At 48.9% G+C, this 10,415-nt stretch overlaps 1 protein-coding gene across 1 annotated transcript; it reads right to left on the minus strand.

Annotated features, from left to right (window-relative positions):
• Nucleotides 1-2,712: 2,712 nt before the first annotated feature.
• Nucleotides 2,713-10,018, minus strand: LOC102004915 (tubulin alpha-1B chain-like). The gene is made up of 5 exons (XM_013521782.1): nucleotides 9,907-10,018; nucleotides 9,558-9,691; nucleotides 5,432-5,932; nucleotides 4,589-4,714; nucleotides 2,713-3,735 (listed from the first exon to the last, which is right to left on the minus strand). The coding sequence occupies exons 1-5, from the start codon at nucleotides 10,016-10,018 to the stop codon at nucleotides 2,713-2,715; spliced, it is 1,896 nt and encodes a 631-aa protein (XP_013377236.1).
• Nucleotides 10,019-10,415: the final 397 nt, after the last annotated feature.

The raw sequence follows: 10,415 nt of genomic DNA on the forward strand, positions 1-10,415 counted from the left end.
GGCACTAGAACACAAAACGGCGTTGGTTCAGTTTTCTTTCCCGTAGCATCCCTATAAGCTCAGGCTGGCCTTGAACTCATTATGGAGCCCAGGCTGGCTGAAAACTCACAGCAGTCTTCCTGCCTCAGCCTCCCCAGTGCTGGGATTTGGGCATGCACCACCACACCTGACCATTTTTGTATTCTAGAGTCAGAGTTTTTACATAGCCCAACTGAAGAAGCACTGGTCTAAAATACACAGCCTCACTCCCCTGGACTGTTTGCTCCCTGCAGGCATGCACATGCAGTCCTCACATTCTGTGGCGTCTGGATCCTCCCTGGCACCATGTGCAAGGCCCCTGGTGCACCTCAAGCGTCGGTGCCCGTTGCCTCTGCCTGCTCCTTGAACCTGGTGAACCCTTGTTTGCTGTGCTCTCTCAGCTTCCTTCTCCTGTATGGAGTTGTTTTTCCTTACCTAGAAATTGAGTTGGTTATGCCTGGTTCTCTAACTGCTGTGAAGGGATGATTTAAGGGGAGGCGACACAGAGTACCTGGCTACGATGGCGAATGTGGCGGTTAATCCCCTCAGCACATGGTCATTCCCTTCTCCCCAAGTCGCAGATGGTAAGTATCTGCTTCAGCACAGAGAAAGGACACAGGAAATCTTTGACTTCCTGTCCTGCAACTTGCCGCTGCCCCTCCTGACCTGTTTCCTTCTACCTCAGAAAGGCAGGTGTACTTTCTCCCATCTGAGCCTATTCCGGAGCCTGCACTCTTTTTTCAGCCATTCATGCACTCACTCATTTGCTCATTAATTCAACATTCATCAAAGAGCCATAAGCACTAGGTGGCAGAGTCACTGCTGCAGGTGATACAGCCCCAGACTGAACAAAAGACAAAGTCCCCACAGTCACCACGCGGGGGAGCAAGCCGTAGGAAGCCCTGGGGAAAAGCATTCCGCATAGATGAAACAGCATGCCAAAGCCCGGAGGCAGAAGCATTATAGAGAGCTAAGTTATTTAGAAATACTGTAGGGAGTCAGGCAGGGCTGAGCCCTTGAAAGGCCAGTGCAGAAGACGACTGGCTGGAGGCGCATTCACTGAAGGCCTGGCCTCCAGATAAAGAGGAGCTACTCCCCCAGGTACTTCCTCTCCGGATGAACAGCAGTGATTGATATTCTATATAGGCGTCATTCACCTGGAGTGGGGGACCAAAACTTTAACACACCCCTCCCAAAAGGCTTCCTTCCCCATTTGATTCCATTTAATCAGTATTACCCAAGTGACTGCACTTGATGTAATCTTACTGGTTGACCACAATTTTATCCCTCTTCACACCCATCCTGTGATTTCTCCTTTGCATCGGTATTACCTAAGGGACTGTGCTTGTAGTCTTGTTCATGGATTATAGTTCTCTCCCACCTTGAACCCACCTCACCTTGTGGTTTTGCTCAATAAAACACCCTTGAGAGGGAAGCAGGGTCGAGGGACTACCCACTTCCCTGGCCCACTTCCGTCCCTCTTAGGCAGCAGCTCTCTTTCCCTCAATAAATTCTTGCTACTCTTAACCTCTGTCGTTCCTAGAATTCATTCTGCCGTTTTACAGAACCCAAACTCAGCATTTTGGACACCTACCAGGTTGAGAGTTACCTTTCCCTTATATGATTTGGAGGTTCTTTGTCATATGCCCTATATCAGAAGCACACGTATCCTATGTGCGGTACAACAGAGGCTGGTGTGGTGGTACTGTAGAGAGCTAAGTTATGTAGAAATATTGTCGGCAGTCAGAGCTGGGCCCTGGAAGACTACCATGCAGAAGACGACAACTGTGACAGGAGGTACCTTCATTGAAGGTCAGGCCTCAGGCTGGAGAAAGGACTGTACCTACATCCTTCCCCTAGGAAAGAACAGCAGTGATTGATATTCTAAATAGGCATCAGTCCCCTTGGGTGGAGGACCAAACCTCCTTAACCCACCCCTAAGCCTAACCTACTACTTCCAGGAAAGTTTGCTGGTCCCTTGTGCTTGCTATGTGACTTACTTCCTCATTTGATCCCCATTTAATCAATATTACCTAAGTGACTATACTCGAACTCTTATTACTTGACCATAGTTTTGTTCCACCTCATACCTACCTTGTAATTTCCCATTGGATCAGTACTACCTAAGTGATGTGTCCCCCACTTACACACACATCACCTCATGGTTTTGCTGTATAAAACTAACTTAAGAGGCCAGGTGTGGTAGCGTATGTCTGCAATCCCAGCGCTCAGGAGGCTGAGGCAGGAGAATCCCTGGGAGTGTGAGGCCAACATGAGCTACAAAATGAGTTCAAGTCAAGCCTGAACTGCACAGTGAAACTCTGTTTCAAAAGGGGCAAAAAAAAAAAAAAAAAGGACTTAAGATATTGCCTAGTACCTCCTGGGTTCAGTCCAGTCTCCAATAGTGACTTAGCAAGACCCTGTCTCAAAATTTAAAAACAAAATAATTGCTCAAAAGGGGTTGAGGATGAAGTTCAGTGCAAAGGCCCTAGGTTTAGTCCCCAGTAAAGGGAAAATCAAGTGGCTTATGCATCACCTCCGTTGGTCTTACTGGGACAAGCATCCACGTTGATTCATCAGCCAGGTTGACATTTTAAATGCAAACACTTTTATGTACAGTTTAGGGCTTAAACAATTCCACAGAACAGAAAAAAATGTGTAAACTAGACACTGGCATGCAAAATCATACAAATATTAATACTCTTCATCCTCCTCTTCTCCCTCAGCAGTATCTCTTCCAACCTCCTCATAATCCTTCTCGAGGGCAGCCAAGTCCTCCCGGGCCTCAGAAAACTCCCCTTCCTCCATCCCCTCACCCACATACCAGTGAACAAAGGCACGCTTGGCGTACATCAGATCAAACTTGTGGTTCAGGCGCCCCCAGGCCTCAGCGATGGCTGTGGTGTTGCTCAGCAGGCACGCAGCCCGCTGTACCTTGGCCAGGTCTCCACCAGGCACCACGGTGGGAGGCTGGTAATTAATGCCAACCTTGAAGCCAGTGGGACACCAGTCCACAAAATGGATGCTGCGCTTGGCCTTGATGGTGGCAATGGCGGCATTGACGTCTTTGGGGACCACGTCGCCACGGTACAACAGGCAGCAAGCCATGTATTTACCGTGGCGAGGGTCACATTTCACCATCTGGTTGGCTGGCTCAAAGCAGGCATTGGTCATCTCTGCTATGGAAAACTGCTCGTGGTAGGCTTTCTCCGCAGAGATGACAGGGGCATACGCGGTCAGAGGGAAGTGGATGCGGGGATAGGGCACCAGGTTGGTCTGGAATTCTGTCAGATCAACATTCAGGGCTCCATCAAATCTGAGGGAAGCGGTGATGGAAGACACAACCTGGCTAACAAGGCGGTTCAGATGAGGGAAGGAGGGGCGCGGGATATCGAGATTTCTACAACAGATGTCATAGATAGCCTCGTTGTCCACCAGGAAAGCACAATCGCAGTGCTCCATGGTGGTGTGGGTGGTGAGGATGGAGTTGTAGGGCTCTACAACTGCTGAGGACAAGCGAGGGGCTGGGTAGATTGAGAACTCCAGCTTGGATTTCTTGCCATATTCGACAGAGAGACGCTCCATCAGCAGGGAGGTGAACCCAGAGCCGGTGCCCCCGCCAAAGCTGCGAAAAACCAGGAAGCCCTGCAGATTTTTGCACTGCTCAGTCTGTGAAAGAAAAGTAGAGTTGAGACTTCTGATGAAAGCTGCAGGAGACTTGCAGTAGATATGACATTTGCACAAGCTGATTTTCCTACAGAATTCTACAAGACCTCCCAACCCTGGAGTTTTCTACCACTCAACTGGGCTATCTGGCTAACCAACTGTGACTCAAGAGATGACTTTGTGTTATTGTTGTGTTGCAGAATCTTGCTATTTAGTTCAGGCTGGGCTCAAACTCAGCAATCATCTGCCTCATCTCCCAAGTGCTGGGATACAGGCATGCGCCACCATGCCGGGCTCAAAGGATGAATTTTGACCTTTAAAAACAAAGTGCCTGGTGACAACCCTGTCTTCTCAAAGGTGCTTAGAGATTCATCGACACTCTCTATTGATCCCTCAGTGCACCTATCCTGTGGGTCCACATTCAGTGACCACCTGAGATTCACACGTGGGGCAGACCCTATGTCTACCACCGCATCCCTGTAGGGTCCTGGGAATGCAGTCATAACCCCAAGGACGAGTTCAACTGTTTTGGCACTCAGTGATTTTCCCCTCATCCCCTAGATGACTTTTATTATATTTGCCCCTAAAAGCAGGTCCCTGATTTCCAAGTCAGCGCTTGCCACTGAAGCTTGATTGGCCAGTGTGAGAACCATTAACCCGGTTTTGCTGGGAAGTCTGTGATAAACATCTGAGGAAAGCATGAGGCCAAGAATGACATGAGGCCATTCTTTTCAGAAGAGACCACTTGCGCCTGGGCTTAGTGTGCAGTTCTCCTGACAAGATGCTCTACTCAGGCCTTCACACTTGATTTCCGGTTAATTACTTACAAGCTGCCCAATGCATAAGGAGCAGGTCACCGGATTGCCAAGCGTGTAATCAAAATGATCCAAACACATTTACCAACCATCCTGATGTGAAAGAAGTTGCCTGAGACTTTCTGCCAGAGAGCCAGCTCACTGCCTTGATAAAAGCCCAGCAGCTGCTTCTCTGCAACTGCACCTCGAAACTTCCAAGTTTCAATGGCTGATACCTGTTTCCGTCCAAAGGAAGCGCCTGACCCCTTTTCCACTCTCACCTTTGTTGGAGGTCTCCCTTTTAGCAGTTTGCATATAGTTACACTGGCTTCTTGCAGTTGGAACTTTTTTTCCCCTAGTGGGCTGGGGGCCTTGCCCCTGCCAGAAAGTGCTACCTCTGAGCTCACCAGCCAGCCCTGAACTTTATGAACATAGGGCACAGGCCCAGATTGTTAGAAAATGGGTTTGACCAATCAGTTACGCATAGGAGTAGCCACTTACTCAGTGTAACTAAAATGACCTCAAAGTGGTGACGTCTCACCTGGAAGCAGGAGGCTTCATGGTCTTAAATGTTATGAAATTGTTAGATTCTCTGTTCTCATTTTGACACCAGGTAAATTGCCCTCACCGAAGGAATGAGCACAACTGCCCAAATCAGCACAAGTATGAACCCTTTGTGACAGCTGTCCCATAACCAGGACCATCTGGTTTACAGGCCACTTAGTGTAGAGACCATCCAGCCTGTCATTTTAATTGCAAGGAATGATTCTCATAGTTTGGCCAGCCATGATGCACATGCCTGTAATTCTAGCACTTGGGAGCCTGAGGCAAGAGGAGTGTGAGTTCAAGGCCAGCTTGGACTACAAGGTGAGACCTTGTCTCAACAAGCAAAAACAAAACGCTGCAAGAGAAAACTCTAACCCCAATTTAAAATGTTAAAGTGCTGTGCTTACCAGTTTCCTGACCCGCTCCGAGACCAGGTCAATGATCTCCCTACCAACGGTATAGTGCCCGCGGGCATAGTTATTGGCAGCATCTTCCTTGCCTGTGATGAGCTGCTCGGGGTGGAAGAGTTGGCGGTAGGTACCAGTGCGCACTTCATCTGGAAGAGGACAGACCCACGGCCCATTACTAAAAACCTGCAGGGGCCTGCTCAGGCCTGGGGGGGTCAATAGAGCCCTCAGGCCACACTCAAGACCCAGCACCCCGGCAAATCCCGTGGTCCACAAACCAATGACCGTGGGTTCTAGGTCCACAAACGTTGTCCTGGGCACATGTTTCCCGGCACTCGTCTCACTAAAGAAAGTGCTGAAGGAGTCATCTCCACCCGCAGTGGTGCTGTCACTTAGCATCTGGCCATCGGGCTGGATGCCATGTTCCAGGCAGTAGAGCTCCCAGCAGGCATTGCCGATCTGGACACCAGCTTGGCCAACGTGGATGCAGATGCACTCACGCTGCGGGAGGAAGAAAGAACAATGTCAGAATGACACATCAGATAAGAAATGTCATACCCAGACAACTAATTAGCCTTCAAAGACGGACAACCACTTTCCAGAGGCCACTCTTGGCCCGGGACTATCACAAGCCAAACTCTTTGTGGAAGCTGGGTATAGCTCGCACACGCCCATAATCCCAGCTACTCTCGAGGCTGAGGCAGGAGGATCACAAATTCAAGGCCAGCCGAAGAATTTTGTGAGACTGTCTCAAAAAACAAAAAGGCTGAGGATGTAGCTCACTGACAGAGTACCTCTTGGGTCTGACTCACAGAGTCGGGTGGAGTGCAATCTTCACTGAAGACATAATTCGGAAAGACATGCTTTGAAAGACCAGTTATGCTGATGAACTTCCATGCACAGCACAACCCTTGCTTTGTAGCCCCAGATTAAGTTCAGGTTTCTACAGTTTAGAATGGCACAAGCTGTCTTATCAGCAACACAATTCCAATTTCCCCAAGCTCCTAGGAAACACGCTTGCTGACTCCTTAAACTAATATAAAATTCTCCCTTCCAGGGCTGAGTCACTCTTTGCGCGACTGTGTAATTCCTGAATACATTCTGGTACCTCTTTAATGCTATTCTGTACAAGAGCTTCTTCCTTTCCCCTGAGAGGCAGTTAAAACCAGCGACTCTAGCCATGACTTACGGGGAAAATGCTAGACAAGCAGCAGTTAGCTGTAGTTTCAAACATGTGGTCAGAGCAGGTTTTCCACCCAGTAAAAGAATCTTTCTATTCTAAAGAAGCTAATCTTGAGGAAGAACATGCTTCCTCCACTTTTTTTTTTTTTTTTTTTTTAAGACAGGGTCTTGCTATACAGGTCAAACTGGCCTTGAACTCACTATATAGCTCAAGCAGGCCTCAAATTCACAGTGATCCTCCTACCTCAGCCTCCCACGAGTGACAGAATTATGGGTCATTTCTGGCCACCAATAAACCTTGGAGGGATGGCATATTAATAAAGATGAAAAGGATTACCAAGATTTAACTGTAATAGTTTAAGAAATTAGCTGCTTCCTAGAAGAACGCACACGTATCTCCAGTACTGTAGATTTTTCCTCTCTAGTAGTGGGCATTGAATCCAGAAACCGTACTGAGCTTTATCCCCAGCGGTTTTACTTTTGTGAGACTGGGGGTCTCATTAAGTTGCTCAGGCTGGGTTTGAATTTGTGAGCCTCCTGCCTCAGCCTCCTGCATAGCTTGGATTATAGGTGTGTACTATCGTGCTTGGCTACTGTAGAATTCTTGAAATTCTAGGATTGCAAGGATATATCAGGTGTAAGAAAATACTTGTTTTCCTTTCATTTCTGGACATGGTCACATTAACATAGCTCCTTAGAAAATGAAGCAGGAAGATCACTGTTTGAGACTCAGGAATAGGGTCCCTTGCCTAGCATGTGCAAGTCCCTCGGTTCAAATCCCAGCACAGGAATTAAAAAAAAGCCAGGTTGGAGACTGGCCAGAAACTTTAAAAAACTTCCATAACTATCGCTATTTTCCCCAAAGAGTAGTTTCAAGTTGTTTTTGAGAGAGGATCTCGCTAGGTAGGCTCTGAACTTAGTATGTAGCTCAAGCCGGCCTCAAATTCATAATCTTTGTGGCTCAGCCTCTGGAGCACTAGGATTACAGGCAGGCATCTATTCTATTTTTTTAGAGGCAGGCACCTTCTATTTTTTTTTTTTTTCTTTTTGAGGAAGGGTCTCACTGTGCAGCCCAGGCTGTCCTCAAACTCTCAGGGATCCTCCTGCCTCAGGCCTGGAGTTACAGGCCTGTGTCATCACACCCAGCTAGGTTTTGAGTTTTTAAAAGCTTAGCCAATAAGAAACCAATTCAAGAACAATTTTGCCAGGTGTTAGGGCACATGCCTGTAATCTAAAGTGCTGGCGAAGCTGAGGCTGGGGGACCACAAGTCCAAACCCTGCTTGGGCAGCATAGCAAGTAGAGAAAGCCCCCGCTAAAAAAGTAAAAGAAAAAATGAAAATTGAACAGCAGCTCCATTCTTGAAGGTCCTAGTTTCACAACCCATTGCTTACCACCTCTGACTAATGATCATCACCTCCACACATATGCTTCTCGTAAAACAATCAAGGTTCCCAACCACATTAGCAGCTCAGGACTCCCTGTGACTACTGGTCCTGCTCTCAGGCTGTGCGGAACAGAAGCTGTTTGACCTAGGGAGTCCTTGACTATTTACTGTTGCCTCAGGTTTTTCTTTATCGGAACTCTGGAAACTACAAGCACAGGAACTGGCAAGAACCAGCCCTCTGTCCATGATGGACCCAGGCTAAGCCCAAGAAAACACAGTATTGTATCTGAGAAGAGTCGAGAACCACCTCCTTGGCAGAAATCTTAGCCACGCATGGTGGCGCGTACCAGGAATTCAAGCCCCTGGGAGGCTCAGGCGGGAAGATCACCAGTTCAAGGCCAGCATATAAACATATAGCAAGACCCTGTCTCAAAACACCCAAAAAACTCAAGCCAACAGTCTGTTTTCTTTTTCCTTGGGTTTTGGCCTCACACTCACAGGCTCCTCCTGCCTCAGCATCCCCAGTGCTGGGATTACAGGTGTGCACCACCACACCTGGTTTACACATCTTACCTTTTCAAAACATCTTTGTCTAGCTGTGCAAGTCATTCCAGCACTCTGGGAGCCTGAGGCTGTCTTAAAGTTCACCATACAAAGTCATTAGGGTTGGTCCTCCACCCTCAAGGGCCACTGGGGGGGGGGGCAGTGAGGACGTAAGGCACAGGTGACGCAGTCTCATTTTAATTGGACTTGTAGCAAGTTGAAAATCCTTGAAAATCACCCACAGAACCTGTGCTTTCCTATAAACAGCTGTGCTGCTTTGCTCTCCTGCCCTTTCAACAGCCCTGTTTCTGAATCCCTTTTACCAGGTCTTTTGGGTCTTGCCTGGTGAGTCAAAGCAATTTGCTAGAGGCACACATGCTTTCAGTAACTGTGGTCAGCCTCTGAAAACTCCCGTCAGCTGTTCACGGCATCCTTTAACAAAAAGATACTCTTTTGAAACACAGGATACAAGGATACTTGTTTAAAATGACTACCTTGAGAGAGACTTTCAATAGGTGTTATCTTAGTTGTTTCCAATATCTCTGGGAAGATATATAGAAAATGATCAAATCTGTGCAATTTTTGGGGGGTGCTGGGGATCAAACTCAGGGCCTTGTCCATCTTAGGCAAGTGCTCAATCAGTGAACTACACTTGCAGCACCATTTTTTTTTTTTCTTTTGAGACAGTGTCTCCCCATGTATTTAAGGCTGTCTTTGAACTCACTTATGTAGCCCAGACTGGCCCCGCGGCCATCATCCTGCCTCAGCCTCCCCAGTGCTGGGATACGAGCACCCCCACACCTGTCTCTAACTTGGTGCTTTTTGAAGACTGAACTAAAACATACTGTTAGTACTAGCTTCGTCTGGTCTGGCGAGAAAATATCCTTTTATGCATTTGTTTCTGAAACCTGGTTTTAAGTAGAAAGCTTTAAGTTATAAACATCCTACTAAATCAACACTAGACAAGCAGGATAAGGCAGGGACAGTTCATTCTTTCCTTCAAAGGAGGAGCTCACCTTCTCCTCAGGTGGATTGGTCCAACTGGCAGTGCGCAGAGCCGGACACAGGTGACTCTGCAGGGAGTCACAGGGCATTGATGGCCGGCTCTGGAGGTGAGTGCAGTCGCTCACCGGGTCCTCCAGGGAGGGGTCTAAGGTAGGGGGACGGCGAGGCCACTTGGAGACATGCAGGAAGAAACTTCAGTTTCTCCAAGTCCTAGGGTAAATGTGCAGGCTCCCTGCCCTTCCCAGCACGGTGGCGGTCCGTGGGGTCAGTGCCCTCTCAGCGAGGGGCTTTGCACTTCCACTAAGGACAGTGCCCTGGGGCGCTTTCGAGCTTGAAGCTGAATGGGTCAGGTGAACTCACCTTTCCCAGCCCGGCAGCCGCAAGCCAGAAGGACCCAGGAGGGCGGGAGGCGTGGACAGCCGTCACCTGTCCCACCTGCAGCCCATGGGTCTCCACACGCCTGCCACTGCATCCTCTACCCCACCCCAGCACCCCGCGACCCCACCACTAACCATGATGGGCCAGCAGCGTCACAGAAGTGAGCGGAGTACGCAAGGATCTCCAACTAGCACACCCCCAAGGAACTGAAGGGCGCAAAGGAAGGCGTCCCCTTCGGGCCTTTATATACCTGCCCTGCCAGGTGTAGGGGCCCTCCACCACGTGCCCCAACCATAGCCCCGCCCACAGAGAGGGGCGGGCAATGGTGATTGGTGGGTTCAAAAGTTCAACCCCAGCTCAACTCCACAGTCATGAGAGGACACCGCTGCACCCAGGTGGGCAAAGCCCTAGCAAAGTCACGTGCCAGGTGAAGGGGGCGAGGACTGTGCCCCGGGGAAAGCTCCACGCGGCCCGCGCTCCACTCTTCCAGG

The sequence above is a fragment of the Chinchilla lanigera genome, unplaced genomic scaffold (genome assembly GCF_000276665.1).
Source record: "Chinchilla lanigera isolate Chin_1 unplaced genomic scaffold, ChiLan1.0 scaffold00064, whole genome shotgun sequence".
In the NCBI taxonomy this organism is placed as follows: Eukaryota; Metazoa; Chordata; class Mammalia; order Rodentia; family Chinchillidae; genus Chinchilla; species Chinchilla lanigera.